This window comes from Ahaetulla prasina, chromosome 1 (assembly GCF_028640845.1).
Source record: "Ahaetulla prasina isolate Xishuangbanna chromosome 1, ASM2864084v1, whole genome shotgun sequence".
Lineage (NCBI taxonomy): Eukaryota > Metazoa > Chordata > Lepidosauria > Squamata > Colubridae > Ahaetulla > Ahaetulla prasina.
In genome coordinates, this window is record NC_080539.1 from 69,130,122 (window position 1) to 69,152,744 (window position 22,623).

Consider the following 22,623-nt stretch of genomic DNA (forward strand, 5'->3'; position numbering starts at 1 on the left):
TCATTGCAGCTGACAAGTTAGTAACCCAGTTGTTAAGTGAATCTAGTTTCCCCGTTGATTTTACTTGGCAAAAGGTTGCAAAAGGTAATCACATGGCCCTGGGGCACAGGACTAGTCATATGTTTGAAGCAATTGTTAAGCATCTTATTATTGTAATGCTCTCTACATGGGGCTCCTCTTGAGGTGCACTCAGAGGCTTCAGTTAGTCCAGAATGCAGCTGCGCAGGTGATAGAGGGAGCTACACGTAGCTCCCACGTAACACCGCTCCTGCGCAGACTGCAGGAGTCTCCTGCGCAGACTGCACTGGCTACCTGTGGCCTTTCGAGTGCACTTTAAGGTTTTGGTTACGACCTTTAAAGCGCTCCATGGCTTAGGGCCTGGGTACTTACGGGACCGCCTGCTGTTACCACATGCCTCCCACCGACCCGTACGCTCTCACAGAGAGGGACTTCTCAGGGTGCCGTCCGCCAAGCAATGTCGGCTGGCGGCCCCCAGGGGAAGGTCCTTCTCTGTGGGGGCTCCCACACTCTGGAACGAGCTTCCCCCGGGTTTACGCCAAATACCTGACCTTCGGACCTTCCGTCGCGAACTGAAGACACATCTTTTCATTCGCGCGGGGCTGGCTTAAATTTTATTGATTTTAAATTTTCTATTAATAATTTTAAATGGGGTTTTAGTTTATTATATATTTTAAATTTTTAGGCTAATTATAAAATAAGTTTTTTAATTTGCATTTTAAATTGTATATTGTATTGCCTGTTTTTACTTTGCCTGTACACCGCCCTGAGTCTTTCGGGAGAAGGGCGGTATAAAAATCAAATAATAATAATAATAATAATAATCTGAATTTTGATCACATGATTGTGGGGCGTCTACAAAGGTCATACGTGTGAAAAATGGTCATCAGTCGCTTTTTTCAGTGCTGTTGTAACTTTGAACAGTCACTAAATGGCCTGTTGTAAGTCGAGGACTACCTGTATATCAATTTTTTTGCACTATTTCCAGTTTACGTCCTTGACTAACTGGTTTTGCCATGTTTTTTGTGATTCTCAGTGTAAACCTGTTCTGCTGCAAGCTTAATCTTTTTACTTCTTAAAGCATGTATTTTAAATCCCTTTTATACCTGCTCAACAAATATCCTGGAGCAACAACACCTGGAAAAGAAAGAAATCTTCCTTAGGTTGCAGCCTTTTTTTTTTTTCAACTGTAAAAGAATAGTCAAAGAATTACACTGCAGAATTCCAATTGTTTATTATCAGCACATGGTTGTGGGCGCAGGAAACAGCAACACCATTTGGAAATTACTCTCAAAATATGGTGGAGAAAACAAATTGCATGGATAAAAGTCAACGGATTTACTTTGTGGCACTTCCAGTCCTCTCTGCAGAAAGATGCCAAGAATATAGGAGAGCCTTTCTAGAACAAGAGCACCATATTTTTAGTGAGAGGAGTATGTGTGTGTGTCTCTCTCCTCCCAAGGAGGAGAGGAAATTCCTTTAAATTTTCCTTTTCTGGTTTTATAACACGATAGTAAATCCAGAAGGGCCAGTTAAATGGATCGCAAACACTACCAGTGCTTCCAGAGAGATTGATTCTAAATAAGAACTTAAGAAAAATACTGCTTTAGTGCTCAAGGAGTAATAGCAGATTGCTCTAAACTTAGGAGAGCAAATCTCTTAAGAAAAAATAAGCTGATCTATAAACATTTTTACTTAATTCCCATCACTGTCCTTTCCTCTGAAGAAATGGTTAAACATTCGCTTCCACCAAAGTTGATCCTACTTCTCTTTTTTACCTACACAATTTTCAATTATTTTCAATTGTTCAATACACTAACAATAAAACACCTCCCCAAACTTCTGTTTTTTATTACCCCTACCACACATACCCACACCCATACCCACACCCACACCCCTTTTTGTTAAGGAATTATGAGTGTAAGCCTTTTAGTGGCGATTAGTCAGCCATCAGAAAGATTGGAGGTACAGCAGGCTGGGAGAATTGTTGCTTTGCCCCACAACCTGCAGAATAAGAATGATTTCTTTGGATTTGCCCTGCCGTACTGCAGAGCCCACTCTGATGATAGTAGCAGAAGAATAAGTATTTATGTATGTATTTTATATCCTAGAATATGAACTGAGAGCAAGCCCCACTCCTTACCAGCACTGATGATGTTACCTAGTTTGGGTAATGAAACAACCAAGGTCAGAGAGCACCAAGGACCTCTCATTTCAATCCCGAGTTACAAATATTCTTCTTTATTGGATTTTATATCATCCCTTTATTATTTGTACAAACAATTCAAAGAGACAAAAGTATCTAACATTGTGTCATATATGTGAGTATACGCATAATTTTGAATTCCATCATGGTTATGTAGTGTGTATTGGAGGTGGTGACTCTTTGAGAGCTGTATGCAACAAAATTTCATGTTTAATGTATGCTGTGTATACTCAAAGTGACAATGAAGTTATTCTATTTTCTCGTCTCCTCTTCCTCTTTTCTCTTCATTCCATTCCATTCTAGTTCCTCCTCTTTTCCCCCATGACCACAGTCTTGAATAGAATGGAACAGAATTTTATTGGCCAAGTGTGATTGGACACACAAGGAATTTGTCTTGGTGCATATGCTCTCAGTGTACATAAAAGAAAAGATGCCTTCATCAAGGTACAACATTTACAACACAAATGATAGTCATAGGGTACAATTTAACACTTAATGATAAGCATAGGGTACAAATAAGCAATCAGGAACAATCCATATCAGTATAAATCATTGTGAGGCGAATTGGGCTGAAAGGGACTGGCCCAAAGTCACGAGTTGACTGCCTCATCTCCGTTCCCCGGGCTCTCTCGCTCCTTTATTCCCAACCTACGCTAGACTCACCCGCAAGCGGCCCAGAAGCGAATATAATGTAATATATGTTGTTCTTCTGTTCCGAAGAAGTTTGACCTCACGCTAGCAACGCCAGCTCGCAGGAATCTTGAATCCAAACGGGACAATCCCGCAGAAGGACTGGTGTTTTAACTTGCGCGATACTGGCGGCGGCAACATTTGCTTGGGTAACACTACCCTCCCTCGCCTTTCCGAAGAAGAGACATTCGGGGATTAAGAACGTTCACAAACTTAATCCCGGTTAACGGTCCCCATATATAAATGGGGTATTTCCATGAAGGGGGCGGGCTGATAAAAACATGCTCTTCCAAAATTAAGAACAACGACCCCGCCCATTCCTCCTCCTTTTTTCTTTCTTTTTCTTCTTTGGTTTCGGAGAGCTGCTGCCAGAAAAAGTTGTCCGAGAGCCAGGGAAGCCTGGAGCTTTTCGCCCTTATCTTGGAAGTCCTGGAAAGATAAAACTCGGGAGGATTGCGCAAATTCATACCACTTGAGAAACCACTAACCCAACTCGAAAATTACGCAACGAATTCTGCGAAGGGCCTGAGCGGAATACAAATCCCGGCATGCCATGCGGATTCCTCGACCCTCTATTGGTCGGCGGTTCCCCACCCTCTCGGCGCACGTGACTCCAGCCGGCTACTTCTGCTGTGGCCCCTGTTGGAGAGATTTGTGGGGAGAGCGACTTAGCTTAGACAAGAGGGATGGCATCCTTGTTGGCTCTCGGGGCATCTCAGGGCGGGCGCCGGGGTTTGCTCCTGCGAGGGGCCTTCCGTGTTCACCTGAACAGGAGCTGCCGGTCCGGGACACCGGTGAGACAACAGCAGCAGCAGCAGCAGCAACACGCGCTGGAATTGCCCTCTGAACAGGTGAGGCGGGCGAGCATAGAAGAGGAGGGACTTTGCCTTGCACTTAGTCTAGATGAGCGGCCAGTGTTGTCCTCCTTTCACCCTTGCGTCGGACGATGAAAGTCTAAGTGAGTCGCTTGATCGCGCCTGTTAGAAATACCTTGGGCCCTAAAGTGGGCAAATCATCTAAACCTGGGACAGCATCCTTTGCAACAGTGGCATATTCTAAAAGTGCATCAAGTGACGAGGAGTTTGATCGGATTCCCGCAACGTATCTGGCTGCAAAGTGGGTTTGTTTCTCCCCAGCTTATATGAACCAGGGCTGTGCCAGTGTTCCAAACATGAGTGGTGAGCAATTAGCAGCAGAGAGATAAGAGAACCCTGTAAACTCTTTACAGCCCAGGCATAGGGTGAACCAATGTAACTGTCATTACTTCATACTACATAACTTTCAAGAAAGGGAAGTTAAGCAAAGGGTGGCATAATGTTCTATGAATGTGTTACATTGTTAAACTTGCCGGTGGCCTGGCTCTCAACCACTCTGAAGAGCTCACAACAATCGAGCACATTGCAATATCAATAAAATGCAGCAAATAAACCAATGGCAAGCTTGATGAAGCAAGTGATCTGGTTCGCCTTTGCTGAAGGCCTGTGTGAAGAGCCAGGTTTTGACTGCTCTTCTAAACAGGGTAAAAGGAAGAGCTAGCCAGTAAGAGTCATCTGAGTCTTACTTACAGAGTCATCTGAGTCTTACTTACAGAGAAGGTGTGCTTCTGGGGTCCTGAAAGTTGACAGTATTAAATCAAAGGAACTCTGAGTACACCAGGGGTGTCAAACTTGGGTTGACGATGCGAGTTTGACACCCCTGGAGTACACCCACTCTTCAGGATTGAATCACTTGATCCAATGCTATGGGAGATAGGTAGTCCCTCAAGGCACTAGATCAGGTGTATCAAACTCACGGCCCATGGGCCAAATGTGTCATATACTGGCTCTGCCCCCGCCCGGTTTAGTGAAGGGGGGGAAAGTCCCAATAGATCACATGACACCACCGTGACAGCATGAGTTTGACACCCCTGCACTAGATACCAGGTCTCCCAGAATATATCATGCCTTTTACTTAAGAAACATTACTATAATGGGCTAGAGTACTTTCTGATGGGGAAAAAACTGTTTTCTTCTTAGGCTATACAAGACAGGTATTGGCACTTGGAATGAATTTGGAATTAAAATCCTTGTGAATTAACACTGCAAGTATCACTGCAGATAATGGAAGAATTTGAAAATTATCAAAAGCAAGTGCTTACATGATAGTCTTATTCGTCACTTAATCCAAAAGTTCTGTATGGAACATTTCCTGAGGCTAGGGCTGCCACTCTGTATATTTTAACATTTAGAAAACATTTGAAACAGAACGTTACCCTTTGCCAATACCGTTTATATCATTCTTGGGTTTAAAACTGATTTCATTCCATTTGCAATTCTCATAATTGTCAACAAGTTGAAGTTAGATAAGAATTGAAACCAAATACTTTTCAAGTTGGAAAAAGCTACTAGGAACAGCATATTTAACTATTAGAAATTAGGTTAAAAATCACTTTTCAGGTTTAGTAACTTGATTCTTTTTTTCCCCTGGATCTTCTTTGATGGTAATTGCAGATAAGGTTTTGGATTGATGTGATTAATGTGCTAGAATGAACTGGACTTTTAGTGTTTTTTGAAGTTGGCATTCAGTTGATGTATTATTAACTTCTCATATTTTGGTCTGAAGGTAAGATGGTATCTCTCTGAAATAATTTTACAAGGATGCTATTGCATAATTCTAATCCTCCCAAAATCTTTCACTGAATCATTCAGGGTGGAACTGTGTACACATTTCCTTTCAACAAGTTGGAAGTTTGGATTTCGGCTCCCATGTCTAAATAAAATAAAACCAACTTTGTAAGGTAAAACAAAGACAAAATAGTTTTAAATTCTTTAGCTACATATTTCAATATGTGAGGCCTTCTTGCTGGATTTTTTTTATTATACTGGTAATTGTTACATTCAAGCCTAGGAATGTAGAAATTGTAACCTCAGTGGGCTATGTTATTTTTAGCTTCAGTTCCACCCAATACTATAATGCAGTTTCCCTACTGCAGTTTTGAGGCAGCCTTAGAGGGCTGGGGCTCTAGAACTAGTGCCAGGTTTCAGTTTAAACCAGGGGTTTCCAACCTTGGCAACTTTAAGACTTGTGGACTTCAACTCCAAGAATTCCTCAGCCAGCAAAGCTGGTTGGCTGAGGAATTCTGGGAGTTGAAGTCCGCAAGTCTTAAAGTTGCCAAGGTTGGAAACCCTTGGTTAAATGCTGGTTTAAATGCTCACTGTTTCATTCAGACAAAATAAACAAGCCAAAACAGGTGATTCTGTTGAGGAAATGGAAGGCCTGCTTTCCACATACCCTAACTGGGCATTAGCACTTCATTTCTTACAAAAGAAAACAGATCTATAAGTAATCTTTTGAATGAACAGGGGTAGGACTAGATGACCTCCAAGGTTCCTTCCAGCTCTGTTACTATTACAGTTAGTCCTCATTTAGTGGCCATAATTGAGATAGGTAACAATCTCATTGTTCAGCAAAGCAGTCACTAAGTGAAAGGTGACGGTGCTTATGATCTTCAGCTTTCCTTTGCTTTACAGACTTGCAAAGATTGTAAATGCAAGGATTGGTTATAAAGTTATTTTCTGAGATGTGGAAAGACCTGGCCCATAGACTCACCAAGAGTCAGACACAATTGAATGGATATCATCATCATCATAGTTATGTAACTGCAGATAGTTGTTAAAAAAGACTACTACCTTATATATTTTTTTAAAATAGGATCAGTGGTTCTTTGTTAGTAGATAAACCCATCTTTGCACAGTTCAGCTACTAACATACTTTCATGTTCTACTATAAGTTAAGGATGTGCAGAGGTATTTAGAGGAAGTTCAAGTTAAGTATTTAGCATGGCTGAAGTTTAAAACTTACAGTCTGATGCAGAGTAGCTTTCTTACACTTATGTGAAAAATGTGGGAAATCAGATGAGTTGAATTTGGTATTTGGAATTTCTGGTATAGGAATATTAATTTCATAGGTATAATTGAGGTTTGAAGAAATGGTTCTCATGAAATGTGGTGATGGAAGGCTAGATCTTATTCAGAAAAGAATTCATGCATTCTATGTGAAAATAAAAATAGAAATATATATGGATATATTTTACAAATTGAGCTAATTATAGTCTCTCACAACATGTTTAGCCATAATGTGAATTTGCTGATATCTGAGTTAGGGGGTTGTGAGAATGAGGGCTGTATTTGGGTTCCAAAAACGCAGAAAAGCATTAGATGGCAGCAAAGAGATAAGGGAAACTTTAAACTCTTCGTTAGCTCTCCTAGTGGCTTGAATTCAGCAGGAGTTATTTTAAATGCAGTTCCCAGTAGAGCAGACCTGCATGCAATAAAAATTGCATTCATGTGTGAAAAGATATCAGGTCATTTTCTCATCCTTCGTGAAACCAATACTATGTCAGTAAGGCACTATACAATATAATATAATGAAGCCTGACAAGTTTCTTCCTTGAAAAGTTTGTTCCTTTTCTTTGAAGGAACAAAGAACTGCACCTATAGCTGTGAAACTATTCTCAGAGTTTCATAAACATAATTGTCTATTTGGAGCAAGGTTGGAAAACCTAAACCAATTTGGGGAAAAATTGTGCTCTCTAGATGTATTAGCATACGAACTCTAAAACTGCAGCTAGCATGGTCTATGGATTAAAGATGCAAATGCAGAACAGAGAGTGAGAAATTCTTTAATTTCCTGCCTATGTCTGAGGACTCTGGCTGACTACTATCGGTTTTGCAGTGATTTGGGGGCTTTAAGCAACCCTCAGAATTTTTCCGAAGTTGCTCATGAATTTTGTTTTTTAACACGACAGAATAGAACAATTATTAAATGAGGGTGATCAAATTGGCGGTACTTGAACTGAACTTAAATTCAGATTCTTTTTCTGGTTCTGTCCTACTCAGCTTTTAAGAGTATAGGCATCCGAATGCCATTCAAACATCCAATATGGCTACTTGCCTGACATTGATTTCCGAGACGAGAAGATTTTCAGGAGGTTGTTGTTGTTGTTGTTAGTTGCGAAGTCGTGTCCGACCCATCGCGACCCCATGGACAACATTCCTCCAGGCCTTCCTGTCCTCTACCATCCTCTGGAGTCCATTTAAACTCATGTCTACTGCTTCAGTGACTCCATCCAGCCACCTCGTTCTCTGTCGTCCCCTTCTTCTTTTGCCCTCAATCTTTCCCAGCATTAGGCTCTTCTCCAGTGAGTCCTTCTTTCTCATTAGGTAGATAACTGTAGTAGTAGTAGTAGTAGTAGTAGTAGTAGTAGTAGTAGTAGTAATAATAATAATAATAATAATAATAATAATAATAATAATAATAATAATAATAATATAATTTGTATACCGCCCTTCTCCCAAAGGACTCAGGGCGGTTTACAGCCAAGTAAAAACCACAATCAATAATACAATACAAATAAAACAATAACTAAAAAACTTATTCAAATTTGGCCCCAATTTAAAATACATTTAAAACCATAAAACCCAATTAAAAATTAAAAACCCAATAATAACATCTAAAAATTCTATGCCAGCTAATACTCATCTACATAGTAATGAAGTTGTAAATCTTCCTGAATTATAATCTCAAGTGAATTAACTTTAAAATTGTATTTGTGAGGAATAAATACTGCACTTAAATCTTGATGGCAATTTTTCCTAAGGTTTGGGGTTGGGGTGGGGAGAGCAGGGGAGGGGAGAGCAGAGGAGTGATTCTGTGAAATCTCATATTGATTGGAGTGGACCGTATCAGGGTAGAACATTATTCTAAAGATCCCAGTTTCTCCTGAACAAAGAATTCCAGTGGTGGCTGATTCTGTTTGGTATAGTTAGATAGTTTAACCTACTCTCTCCCTCCCTACATGAGCCAGTTTGGTCTAGTGCAGTGACGACTAACCTTTTTGCTGTCACATGCCAAAAGTGTGGAGAGTGTGGAGGGGGGAGGCATGCACGCATCCTTCACCCACACCCATAATTCAATGCCCCCGGCCGCCCCCAGGAATGCGCATGCGACCTACCCACACTTTTGGCACGTGATGGCATGGTGGGACCGGAAGGCCTTTTTTTCACCCTCCCCAGGCTCCAGAGGCTTTCTAGGAACCTGGGAAAGGTGAAAATGGCCTTCCCCAACCCCCCCCCCTCGCAGGCCCTCCGGAGGCTGAAATAGCCTGTTTCCCAACTTCCTGTGGGCCCAGAAGGCACAAAAATCAACTGGCCTATGTGTGCATGCGCACTGGAGCTGAGCTAGGGCAACGCTTGTGTGCCCACCGATATGGCTCCGTGTGCCACCTGTGGCACTTGTGCCATAGGTTCGCCATGTTTCATTTTGCTAATGTTTCAAGGCATCAGGCTTGAATCTGGGAGTTGTAAATTTTAATCTCTCCTTAGCCATGAAAGCCAGCTGAGTGATCTTGGGCAAATCATACCCTCTCAGCCCAACTTGCCTCATAGGGTTGTTGTTGTGCGGAAAATAGAAGGAAGATGTGTTGGATATGTTCGCCATCTTGAGTTGTTTATAAAACTACTAAAGGCAAGATAGAAATAAATAAATACACATATATTCCTGTTCATATCACTTGTTAGACTCCATCATGAACTTAAGAGTGCTTTTGATTAACAAATAGTTGTATATTGTAGGTATATTTAATTATTTTGCTTTAGAGCAAAACAATTGCTCCCCCCCCACACACACATATGCATTTAGTGCTGATGAGAACATGAAGTTACTCAGTGGTGTAGAACAAACAATAGAGTAGATTACATAAATGTTACCTCAGGCTTTTTACATTTGTTTTTGAAAAATGCTGAAGTAATAGCTGCCAACGGACCAAATATTTTAATTTCTCTTCTGTGTTTCGAAAAATACTGTTTTAGTGGGGTAAGAACAATATGCTTTTGACATGAGTATTTCAGTATGAACATTTTAATACTAGCATTTCTCTTCTGTGTCTTCTATTTCTGATGTATTTTGTTTTGACTCTCGATACATGGTAAGCAACATTCTTTTGGAAATAATGTTAGAATTGCTTTCTCAACAATTTTTGCATGTTTGTATAACATAATAGTGATCTTTGTTTGTTGCACATGGTCAATTGAGATGATATAACTTGACAGGACAGTGAAACGGAGCTTTTAGAAAACCTAATTAACTAAAACCGAAGAACCTTCCCAGTAAGCAAAAAATATTTTTATATATAGTAAATGGGGAAAGGTACCTGTTGAAACAGAATATCTGTTAAATTGCAAATGGGATTTTTTTTAAAATCCAAAAGCTTAATTTGCACAGGAAAAAACTCTACTGTATTGATAACAATGAACACCCATTGTGTAGAGAAGTAGCAAAAATTGTCCAGACTGATTTGTCAAATAACAGAATAGCAGAGTTGGAAGGGACCTTGGATGTTTTCTAGTCCAACACCCACCCACCCCAGCTCAAGCAGGAAACCAGTGATGGCTAACCTTTTGCTGTCATGTGCCAAAAGTGTGGGGAGTGTGGGGGGGTTGCATGCATGCATGCCCACACCCATAATTCAATGCCCCCTGCCCCCCATGCATGCGCATGCGACACCCCCCCCCATGCTACCCACGCTTTTTGGCATGCAATGGCACGGTGGGGCTGGAAGGCCCGTTTTTTACCCTCCCCAGCCTCCAGAGGCTTTCTAGGAGCCTGGGGAGGGCAAAAATGGCCTCCCCCCCGGAGGCCCTCCGGAGGCCAGAAACAGCCTATTTCCTGACTTCCTGTGGGCCCAGAAGATCCGTGCTGGAGCTGAGCTAGGGCAACGCTCATGTGCCCACCAATGCTCCGCGTGCCACCTGTGGCACTTGTGCCATAGGTTCGCCATCACATCCCTATATCAGTTCAGACAAATGGTTGTTCAATCTTTTCTTAAAAACCTCCAGTGTTGAAGCATCCACAACTTTTGAAAGCAAGTCGTTCTACTGATTAATTGTCAGGAAAATTTCCCTTAGTTCTAGATTGCTTCTCTCCTTGATTAGTTTCCATCCATTGCTTCTTGTCCTGCCTTCAGGTGCTTTGGAGAACAGGTTGACCCCCTCTTCTTTGCAGTAGCCCCTTAGATATTGGAACACTGCTATCATGTCACCCCTAGTCCTTCTTTTCATTTATCTAGACATATCCAATGTATGCAGCCATTCTTCATATATTTTAACCTTCAGGCCCCTAATTATCTTTGTTGTTTTTCTTTCCACTCTTTCTAGAGTCTCAACATCTTTTTTATATCTTGGCAGCCAAAATTGGATGCAATGTTCCAAGTGTGGTTTTACCAAGGCATTATAAAGTATTAATAGTTCACATGGTCTTGATAATAATCTTGATAATAAATAAGAGAACAAATTCCATTACTATGTGATCCATTAACTTTATCCCTAAATATAATAGATATGAAATATTCCATAACTCCAGCAGACAAAGTTCTTCCTGAAAAAGAAAATGCCTGAGAACAGAGAAGTGATTTAGTCTGATTACCCTTGATAAAGCATTTCAAAGAATTGGAGCAACCGGCAACAAGATCCTGTCCTGCCTTTTTACTAGATTTATCTCCTAAAGATTTTAAAACCCAGATAATAAAGTTGTATTGAATATATTCATGATCACCTTCACCCTATCAATTCTTATGTTGGTACTGAAAATCTGTAGTATCATGTAAGATTGCCATGCTTTTAAAATGTAAAGAAGCATGCAAATATTGGGTACTCCAGGCTGAGTTTCTTGCCTTCGCTTAATTATATTCCTTCTTCCTCCCATTCAACACATTTTTCATGAAATCTCAAAAGTGAAAAATTTATTTAATTGTAACACAGGCAATTGCAGTCCCAAGAAGAACACAGTTCTTATCCGATGCTACCCCTTTTTCTGATTTCCTGACTGATAGCTTTGGACGCCAGCATAACTACTTGAGAATCTCCATAACTGAGAAATGCAACCTCAGATGTAAGTCTTTCTACTCTGAATATAAATTATAAAATGCAAGGTTTTCTTTTCATAACATCTTATTTGTGGACCTATGTTTAACAAAAGTCATAATGACTTATTTGCAGAATGCCACACGCTGCAATCCCAAAACTGAATTAGTTTCATTGATGCTGTTTCTCATGTTAATGGAAGCTGTTCGGGCCAATATCTTATAGAACATTCTTTTCCTGCAGATTTAATTAGATTGTGAAATTAGGAACAAAACTGTTGGAGGAAATAAAAGAGCAGATGTGTTAAAACATATGCTAGTCCAACTTGTTTGGATAACATATTGTCTTTCCCCTGAAGCAACTAGGAACTTGAAACAGTGAACCCTCATCACTTTCGTTACTAAAGCCAAATATAACAAGTTGGATTTAAATAGGTGTTGGCACTTTTTGGAATTGTCTCCTGTACGTGTGTTTTAGTTACATACAGTAGTGGCCAAAATTGTGGAAACCTTTTGGGAAAAGTGTATTTTGAGGTTTCATGGCTAATAACACCACTTTTTTTTTTTTTTGAGTTTCAAGATAATCATATTCCACTGCTGGAATGGCCTGGGAATAGCCCAGATCTTAAGCCAATTGAAAATCTATGGAGCTGAAACTTGTTAGTCAGAAGCGACCCAGCAATAAAACCCAGTTAATAGAAGCAATCATTCAATTTTGGTTTCACATTATAATAGCTGAAGAACTAAAAGACTAGGTTCACTCCATGGGAAGACGTTGTAAGGCTAAAGGTTACCCAGCTATTAACTGACATGGTGATAATTTTTATGTATCTCATTTTTTCTATGGTGATAATTTTTGCATATCTTGTTTTTTCTACGTATTTCACTTTTCTTCTTTATACTGTAACTGCTATTCTAATATCAAATCCTTCATACAAGTTATTGCATTACATTCTTGATTAAATAATATTTCCATTGATATATAATTTTATGGTACTACTCCCCCCAAAAAAAGTGGTTTTATTAGCTAGTTTTAGAAAAAACACTTTTCCCAAAAGGTTTCCACAATTTTGGCCACTACTGTAACACAGAAAAATTTATAGGATAACAAGACTTTAAAGAGTAATTTTTATGATATAAATATCTTGGAACTGCAGTCCAGTTTACCAGATGTATGAAATGAAGTGAATTACTAATTCATAAAAGTTATTGGAGTGTTTCCTAACTGGGAGCCCTACAAAAGTGCTAAATTTAAGGTGCCAGAATTCTCAGCAAGGCAATACTTTCTGTAGAATTCTTGCAGAGCTGAAGTCTACACATCTCAAGACCTGCCCCCAGGGACTAGTTTCTTCCTGGGACTGTAGCATATAATGTGCCTGTCTATAGGATATTGTGATAGGTAGGTATTTTTTCATTCATTCACTCTCTGTGGATTTTTTTTTCTAGATTGTGGGAGAAAAAGTACATTAAAAAGAATGAGAAAGCAAAATATTGTAGCCTTCTTTGGAAATAGTTTGCTTTTTATTAAGTAATTTGAAAACAGGCATGTCTTAAAACTCTTGACTGAATATTTCAGGTCAGTATTGTATGCCAGAGGAAGGAATTCAGCTGACTCCCAAATCCGAATTGTTGAGCACCCAGGAAATCATCACTCTTGCTGCGCTCTTTGTGAAGGAAGGTGTGGACAAGATTCGTTTGACCGGAGGAGAGCCTCTTATCCGGCCTGATGTGGTGGACATCATAGGTACACTTGTTATAGATACTATAGATACCAAGAGCCATGGTGGCGCAGTGGTTAGAATGCAGTACTGCAGCTAAGTCTGCTAATTGCTGGCTGCGAGCAGTTTGGCAGTTAAATTCTCATTGGCTCAAGGTTGACACAGCCTTCCATTCTTCTGAGGTGAGTAAATAAAGGACTCAGACTGTTGGGGGACAATTTGCTGACTCTGTAAACTGCTTAGAGAGGTCTATAAAGCATTGTGAAGGGGTATATAAGTCTAAGTGCTATTGCTATATGTCACAATGCTGGCCTGTGATCACAATTGATAGGTTGATTGACTTTATGTCTCACTGTGGGAGAACATTACAGGTAATACCTGGAGAATTGAGAAAGCAGATTTTAAATTTGCTCTGCTGTACAAAAATACTTGATATCAATGTGCATCTTCTGATCTCTAGAATACCATATATACTCGTGGATAAGCCAAGAATTTTAGGTGACAAAATGCACCTAAAAGTCAGGTTCCGATTATACCTAGATGGACTTATCCATTTATATACTGCTCCATAATGCTTTTTGCACTCTCTAAACAGTTTACAGAGTCAGAATGTTGCCCCCAATAATTTGGACTCTCATTTTACCGACCTTGGAAGGATGGAAGACTGATTCAATCTTGTGCTGATCAGGATTGAACTCCTGGCTTTGGGCACAGTTAGCCTGCAATACTATATTCTAACCACTGCGCCACCATAGCTATTATATACCATAAAGAGTTCCAACATATACTTGCTAATAGGCAGACCCTCTCATTTTTAACCAAAGTACCATTAAGAATGCAAGTCATGCAATGGACTACAGTGAAAAGGTCCTTACTTGGAAAGGAGGAAGCACATTCCAAAGACAAGAGATAACACAACCTGGAGCTGGATAGAAGGAAGAAGAGATTTATGATAGACATTCCCTGGAATTTCCCATGGTATTTCTGTAATTTTCTACTTCAGTAGACAAGTATAGCTGTAATCAGGCAAGATTCTGCCTATATGGTATAAATAAATAATTCAACTGTGGCTAGATTGTTCTATGTGGTTCTTGGTCTGGGCCTAATAGGTCAAGGTGCCACATTTTTCATAGTATTTTGTTTTTAAAAAAGAGAGTTGGCTTATCCACAGATGGGCTTATATGTGAATATATACAGTATATTAATACCTTCATCTTGATTAAGGGTGATGGTGCAAACTAAGTAGTTTCTTAACTAAAAATTTGTAGATTGCCAAATTTAGAAAAATAAAGATTTCCATAAACACATATAAAAGCTAAAATTTCCCCCTCGCACATATGTGCTACTCGTTCCCAACTCTAGGGGCGATGCTCATCTCCGTTTCAAAGCCAAAGAGCTGGGATAAGTAATGGGAGCTCAGCCCGTTACACAGCACTAGGGATTCGAAATGCTGAACCGCTGACCTTTTGATTGACAAGCTCAGCGTCTTAGCCACTGAGCGACCACGTCCCTATAAACACACATAGGAAGCCCCAAATGTGATGCTTCAAATCCTATGCTATTATACTTAATTACAGTATATATATTTTTCTCTTCCTTATTTTATTTACCTGATCTTCAGTTTAATACAGTTGCTAATCTTTCATCAACATTGTATTTTCTCAGCTCAGCTACGCAAATTAGAAGGGTTGAAAACCATCTCTGTCACAACTAATGGGATCAATTTAGCCAGACTGTTACCCCGGCTAAAAGAGGCTGGTCTGGATGCCATTAATATCAGCTTGGACACCTTGGTACCAGCTAAATTTGAATTCATTGTCCGACGAAAAGGTATTTTGAAATCTTCTACAATAACATGTTTAATATTTTTATTACTGTGCCCTGTATGGAATTTACCATATGATAGGGAGTAAAGAGCTCAGAACTAATCAGAGAGCATGCATTCTCAATACCAAACTGATCATTTGATCTCAAATTTCAAGTAGTTTTTTTTTTAAATTCCTACTCTGCATGTAGAGCTGAATATATATTGCTTAAGAATGGTGTTACTCTTTACTGTATGGCATCATATGTAACTTAATATATTGGTATGTAAATATTTTTAATAAGCTATGCAATACATTTGATTTGATTCTGAAAAGGGATTTCAAGAAAAAGTATACAAGAACATGACCACAGAACCTATCTGCAACTCTTTAAAACAGCTACATCTTTTCCCATTTTCAGCTACTTGTGGAATATACACATTTATTCCTGAGCAGCACTATATAGAACATTACTTCTCAAATGCCATGTTTTCATGACTGCCTAAAAAAAATAAATGAATATGCACAATATCTCCATGAAAAATTTCTCTGGGGATTATATTGGACCAAAATGTAAGACTCCCACTTACTTTTAATATGTACATTTCAATCTATATAAAAAAATAAAACAACAATAGAACCCTAAAGCATTTTAAAATAAAACTATTTCATTGGATATACACTCAAAATATAAAACATTTTAACAGGAAGAAAGATTTTACTTTTGCATAATTCCTGAATTCAGAATTTTATCTTCAAGACAAGTATTCTTGTATTTATTTTTGCTTATTATTTGTTCTTTATAGCCATAACTGCAGAAAATTGTAACTTACATGAAGAGGATGTTCCATATTGAACCACTGTTTTCATAATCTTCTTGGTTAAGCTCACAGTAACATATTTTGCACACTAATCCAAATTTCAGAAAGTTATTGTCAGGATTTTTTTTTTCAAAAAAATCATCAGAAGAAATATCAGCAAATGTAATCCTTGCTGTTGGTTTAGCACTCATTAAAATAATAAATATAAATACTGAACTGTATTAACATATATGCTTCTACAGATACTCCAAGGAACACAGATGTACCACTATAGTGCTATGCTGATAGAGAAAATATTTCTGAGAGAAATTTAACCCAATTATTCCGTTATATGATCAAAAACGAGTCAAAAAAGTATCTTTATGAACAAAAGTTAATCACAGAGTTTAACTTTTGTTTAACCACTCTCCATTATAATGGAGAGCCAGTTTGATGTAATGGTTAAGGTATTAGGCTAAAAATCAGGAGCCCATGAATTCTAGTTCCATATTAGGCCTGAAGCCAGCTGGATGATCTTGGGCCAGTCATTCACACTCAGCCCTAGGAAGCAGGAAATGTCAAAACGAATTCTGAAATCTTGCCCTGAAAACTGCAGGAAACTTTCCAGACAGTTGTCAGGAGTCAACATTGATTCAGAGGAACATACACACATATACTGCAATGGAACTCACATTTCCCAATAGTAAACATAATTCAAATGAATTATTAGAAAACAGATGAATACATTTGTATCAACTATTATTGATTATGACCAATGTTGAACTGTAACCCTCCTTTAAAAGGTAAATTACTTTACTTTTCGTTTTGCAATAGCACTGAATGTATTGATCTAATTTACAGCTTTTGGTTTTCTGTTAATAAACAATAATTAAATGAACTATAATTAAAAATTTGGCAGTGCTGTCTAAAACAAATTACAAATCTAGAGCTCCTCAGAATATATAGGATTTATACTTCCATTATTTCTAACTATTGGTCATGCTAGATAAGATTAATAAGGAACAATAATAAGCTTTGTGGCGAAGGTTGTTGAGAGTGTGGTAGCATGTCAGCTCCCCCAGTACCTGGAGGAAACTATCTAGACCCATTCCAGTCTGGCTTCAGGCCTGGGTACAGCACAGAGACGACTTTGGTCGCGTTGGTTGATGATCTCTGGAGGTCTCGGGACAGGGGCTGTTCCTCTGTCCTGGTCCTATTAGATCTCTCAGCAGCTTTTGATACGGCTTTTGCTGCGGCGGTTGGGGGGTTTAGGAGTGGAGGGCACCGTCTTTCGGTGGTTCTCCTCCTATCTCTCAGACCGTTCGCAGACGGTGTTGGCAGGGGGGCAGAGATCGACCTCAAGGCGCCTCATGTGTGGGGTACCACAGGGGTCGGTTCTCTCGCCTCTCCTGTTCAACATCTATATGAAGCCGCTGGGTGAGATCATCCATGGTTTTGGGGTGAGATGCCATCTGTATCCTGATGATACTCAGCTGTACATTTCCACCCCTAACCACCCCAACGAAGCCGTTGAAGTGATGTCTGGAAGGTGATGTCTGGAAGCCGTGCGGGTCTGGATGGGGAAGAACAGGCTTCAGCTCAACCCCTCCAAGACGGAGTGGCTGTGGATGTCGGCATCCCGGTACAGCCAGCTGATTCCATCGCTGGCTGTTGGGGGCGAATCATTGGCCCTCAGAGAGAGGGTTCGCAACTTAGATGTTCTCCTAATTATCCTAATCCAAATTATACAGTTCCTTCTCCCCTTCCATGCCTTTAAATTTATTCTTGAACATAGAACTGATAAAAGTAAAAGAAAAAAGGTAAAGTCCTTCAATTCCTGGTGTTTTCATCCATAGCATTTTCTCAGCACCTTTAAGGAACCTTTTGATATTGCCTGCTGGTTTGTTTGTTTGTTTTACTTGTACTGGAGTTGTATCGTATCGTAGCATAGCATAGTGTATTGTATTTGGATTATTTTCCAGTCCAGCCATGAAAAATTTCTTTCAATCTTCAGTTTGTTTCCCATCAAATCACAGTTCAGGGCCTTGAGGAAATTTAAACAGCAAGACTTTAGAAGTTGTGTCCAATGAGAAAGAACCCGAAGCTGTGGACAGCAATGTTATCACAGCATGTAGTAGCAGGGAAGGCTCCTCCTCCTCCTCCTCCTCCTCCTCCTCCTCCTCCTCCTCCTGTGGGAGAAAGCATGCTGCCCCTAAGAACAGCAGCAAACCATCTGTCTCATTGAACAGTAATCAGATTCAGTTACGCCTATATGAAATGCTGGAAAATGCCTTTCCTCTCACTTTTGTAAGAGTACAAATGGTGCTGCCAAAGTGTGGGAATGGAGATGGGTCTGGAATAATTAGTTGTGAATTAATATGCATAGTGCGTACAGTGTATGTGGAAATTAAATGAGTGTTACATTCCGTTTCCAAGTACAAGTTTCAAATGTTTTCAAACGTTTTCAAATGTTGTGTGTTTCTCTTTGCAAAAGCATCCTTTGCTTTTTAATAACAATCTTAGGGGTGATGATAGCAGACAGCACAGAGACAAGATAAATATTGCTTAACAGAATTACTTGTATGGATTCCAAAATTGAAAGCACACATTTGAAACCATATTAATTTGTTTGGAATGGCTGCAATCTGTTCCTTGTAGGGGAAATGCCCATATGGAGCCACTAGATGGTGATACAGTGTCAGTTAAAATGAATGGAGGCATAGTAGGGAAAAACAGCCAATAAAAGTGACTTTAATCAGCTCAAGATGTTTTTGCACGTTTCCCTCTGTGTTACATTTAATTGTTTCTAAATATGGATTGTGCTACATAGGGGAATCTCTGAATACACAGACCAACCTTATCCTTGTGTGCTTGCATATTTAAATATTTTTGATCATATATCAAATTTTAGAAAACTTTATTCAGGGAGATAAATTTTGAATGAATCCAGTAGGATCATCTACAACTCCACCACAGTGCAGTCAGTTCATACCTAGGGAAGTGTAACTAATATTTCGGACTGTTCATTGTTGCTAATCAAGGAATTAGATCCGCTCCTGTAAAATGAGAAAGTATTAAATAAACAGACACCAAACTATTAATGTTCTAGCAGACCCAGCACTCACCCAACAAAATGATGATCATGGTCTTAAAGATAGGATTAAATAAATTAATGAAAGCAAAAAAAAAAAATCCATTAGTGGTTACTTCCAGAACAGCATAGCTTTAAAATACATACATCCCTTGCATGTTTATTTATTTCTCAAATTTATATACCATCCTAGACCCAAAGACACAAAGAAACTTTATTTATTGCTAAGGCTTCTGGGCCAATTTGGTCATAACCAACCCTAGTAGCAAATGCTCCACTTTTGTAACAAAGCTTAACACAACATGCAACAGTATTAATGATCAACATCCTAATTCATGAAACGGTCGCCATGTGCAGGATGTCATTTTCATTTGAATCCCTACAGGCGTTCTTGATATCATTTCTGAATTCCAAAAAGTTTGCAGCCATTCTAACTTCAAGGGGAATTCTGTTCTGTAGGACAAGGGAGGACCAGAGAGGGCCTGGGTTCAAGCTTTCTGAAGGTGTCTCTTTCTCAGGATAGGCAATTAGTTGGGCAGATACTCCTTGGGGCAGGAAAACCTAAAGTAGGCAGGTTTCATATTGCCTTTATATTGCCACTATAGAAACATCACATTAGTGTCCAACAGGGTAGATTTGATTTAAACCAAGTCGATTTAAACCATGATTTAAATCACTAGTAAAAAGGCTTGATTTAAATCAACTCGATTTAAACCATAATTTTTAAAGGGCAACTGTCATCTCTGTCCCACAGCGGTGCCTCCTCTGACCCGCTGTTGACTCACCGACAATCCCAATATTGCAGAATATACAGCCTCATGTTGTATAACTAAGCTCCATTTCATGCTGAATAAACAAAATTATTAATATATCTTAAATAGAAAACTACCTTTAGATAGATTTTTACTCCAAAAACATTTTATAAAAATAAATGTAATAATTTTTTTTAAAAAAATCTGATTTAAATAAAAAAAAATCCAGTTTAATTTTTTTTTAAAAATCCGATTTTTTTGATTAAAATAAAAACCATCAATTTTTATCCACCCTGGTGTCCGATCTTGGCAATTTTTATAGCTACTCAGTCCTTTATATTTGCTTGGTGCATTTATTCTAAAAAAAATATTGATGCGTCTTTTTGGCTAGTGTTTCCCTGATTGGACGATATTCCTAAAGTTGCACGGAAGTTCTCTTCTTTTTGATTTCCTTCCAAGCCTTTCTGCAAGCAGGACGGATTCCCGAATACAGTAACTCTAGTGTTCTCACTGTATGTTATGTTCCCTGATGTCATGTTTAGTCTACAAGCTTATTTTAGTAGAGTAAACCTTTGCAACTGAAGTCAGAGGTTTTTGGAGTAGCAGGATAGAGAAATAACAAACACAATTTGACATCAAACAATTATGGTAGTCCATGTTATTTAATCCTCATGACTGCCCATCCTACTACTCTTCTTTCATGGAATAACAATGTATTTTTCTTTTCCAAATATTTGGGGATTACATAAAGTACTTTATATTCCTCTTGAATAAACATCTCTTATATCAACATGATTGGAGGGATGGTGAAAATTTGTGAAAAGTCTTGATTTGGGTTTCTCGCTATATTTGAAAACACGCACAGCATAATGTTATGCATATCTAAAGTCCATTATGACTACTCTTATAGAAAAGTATTTAGAATTGTTACTAAAGCACAATGTGTTACTATATTCATTTGTTTTATATAGCAAGAGAAGCTTTTACTCAAATGTGTTTGACAGAGTCATGAATTAATATTTAAAAGAATGCAAGAATAAATGTATAAATTTATTGTAAATTTTATAAATGTATACTAATAAATTTTTATAAAATGTATTAATAATAATATTAGTATTGGATTTAGTTTATGTGTATTTCTAAAACATTTTGCTCATTTTTTTCTAAATAATTACATTCTGGTATTTTAGGATTCCACAAGGTAATAGAAGGAATTCACAAAGCTCTTGATCTTGGCTATAATCCTGTTAAGGTGAGAATATTCCTTACTAGTAATCTAGAACTACGTGGTATTCATCCTATTACACAAAAGTACAAACTTCAGGCTGTGGGTAGAGTTTGCCTACAGTATTGCATTCTAATCATTTTGCTATCATTGTTCAAATTTAGTTTTGGCATACTTCTCATACGTTGCTGTCAGTTATTTATTATTTAAATAAACACAAAATGCTTATTTATTTCTTATTTCACCATTCCAGATTAAAAATGGTGAACACTATAAGCTTAAAGGTTCTGCTGATTAGGAGTTATGGGAAATGACCTGTTGCCCAAGGCATTTGGAGATCCTCAAATTAGGAAGGGTGGTGTAATATGTTAATCCCAATAATTACTTTTGGAAGTAATTCCTCAATACACATTTTTCTTTAGTTATCCCATACTTTTAAAAAATCCCATAAAGGAAAGATGGGGTAATTGTCTGTTCAATAATAGAAAACATGGGATTTGTTTTATCAATGGTTGTATAACAGAGGTAGAAATTAGGATTTTAAAAAGTATGTAAGCAACTGAATCACACAGTATGCTGTTCACTAAGCACTTATTGTATGTAAAGGAAAAATATATAAATAAATGGGGGAAAAATAATAGAGAACACATTATCTACTATCTACCAAGCCGTGGTGGTGCAGTGGTTAGAATACAGTACTGCAGGCTATGCTGGCTGCCCAGAAATTTGGCAGTTCGAATCTCACCAGCTCTAGGTTGACTCAGCACTTTCATCCTTCCGAGGTAGGTAAAATGAGAACCCAGGTTGTTGGGGACAATATGCTGGTACTCTGTAAACTGCTTAGAGAGGGTTGTAAAGCACTGTGAAGTGGTATAATAAGTCTAAGTGCTATTGCTATTGCTACATGGGCTCATTGTGCTGTTGTGCACAATGGCCTTGGGTCATTTCTTGTACTCATTCACTCACTTTTTCTTTTAGGTGAACTGTGTGATTATGAGAGGACTCAACGAAGATGAGCTGCTGGATTTTGTTTATCTTACAGAAAAGCAGCCCCTGGACGTGCGCTTTATAGAATACATGCCTTTTGATGGTGAGTTCTTGAGATTACACTTGGCTTCAAAGACTGGGTAAATGGAGTGGGCAGATTCCCATTCCTGCAAAAAATGGGGATGGAATATCAACTTAGAGGTGTCTTCAGCCTCTGTGGCCTATAGGGAATCTCTTTGGAAAGGGACAATGCCAAAGTATTGGCGTTGCTGGTATTTTATTATTATTGATGTTGTGTGTCTCTGATCATAGAGTTTCATGGCAGCAAAGCACAACTAATGTATTCCACATATTCCTACATTTATATTTTAAGTTTTACTAATAATATTATTATTTTTTTGTTCTGGTCTAAGATTGTAACAATAAATTGTTGTT

At 38.6% G+C, this 22,623-nt stretch overlaps 2 protein-coding genes across 6 annotated transcripts in view; one reads left to right on the forward strand and one right to left on the reverse strand.

Annotated features, from left to right (window-relative positions):
- Positions 1-3,168: 3,168 nt before the first annotated feature.
- Positions 3,169-22,623, forward strand: part of MOCS1 (molybdenum cofactor synthesis 1) — a 76,249-nt gene continuing 56,794 nt past the window's right edge. Inside the window, exons 1-6 of one of the 3 annotated variants that reach the window (XR_009153198.1) lie at positions 3,169-3,765; positions 11,710-11,839; positions 13,387-13,554; positions 15,194-15,358; positions 21,167-21,228; positions 22,180-22,291. Coding sequence is in view for 2 of the 3 variants with exons in the window: in XM_058166698.1 (XP_058022681.1) it covers positions 3,601-3,765; positions 11,710-11,839; positions 13,387-13,554; positions 15,194-15,358; positions 21,167-21,228; positions 22,180-22,291 (802 nt within the window). In the remaining variant the exon portion in view is untranslated. The remainder of the gene's footprint in view (positions 3,766-11,709; positions 11,840-13,386; positions 13,555-15,193; positions 15,359-21,166; positions 21,229-22,179; positions 22,292-22,623) is intronic. The other 2 variants (XM_058166698.1, XM_058166821.1) reach the window with 2 other exon arrangements.
- Positions 7,880-22,623, reverse strand: part of DAAM2 (dishevelled associated activator of morphogenesis 2) — a 265,206-nt gene continuing 250,462 nt past the window's right edge. For 2 of the 3 annotated variants that reach the window (XM_058166227.1, XM_058166137.1), the window contains exon 27: positions 7,880-8,123. In XM_058166227.1, coding sequence (XP_058022210.1) covers positions 7,900-8,123 — 224 coding nt within the window. In that variant the 3' untranslated portion in view covers positions 7,880-7,899. The remainder of the gene's footprint in view (positions 8,124-22,623) is intronic. The other variant, XM_058166318.1, reaches the window with a different exon arrangement.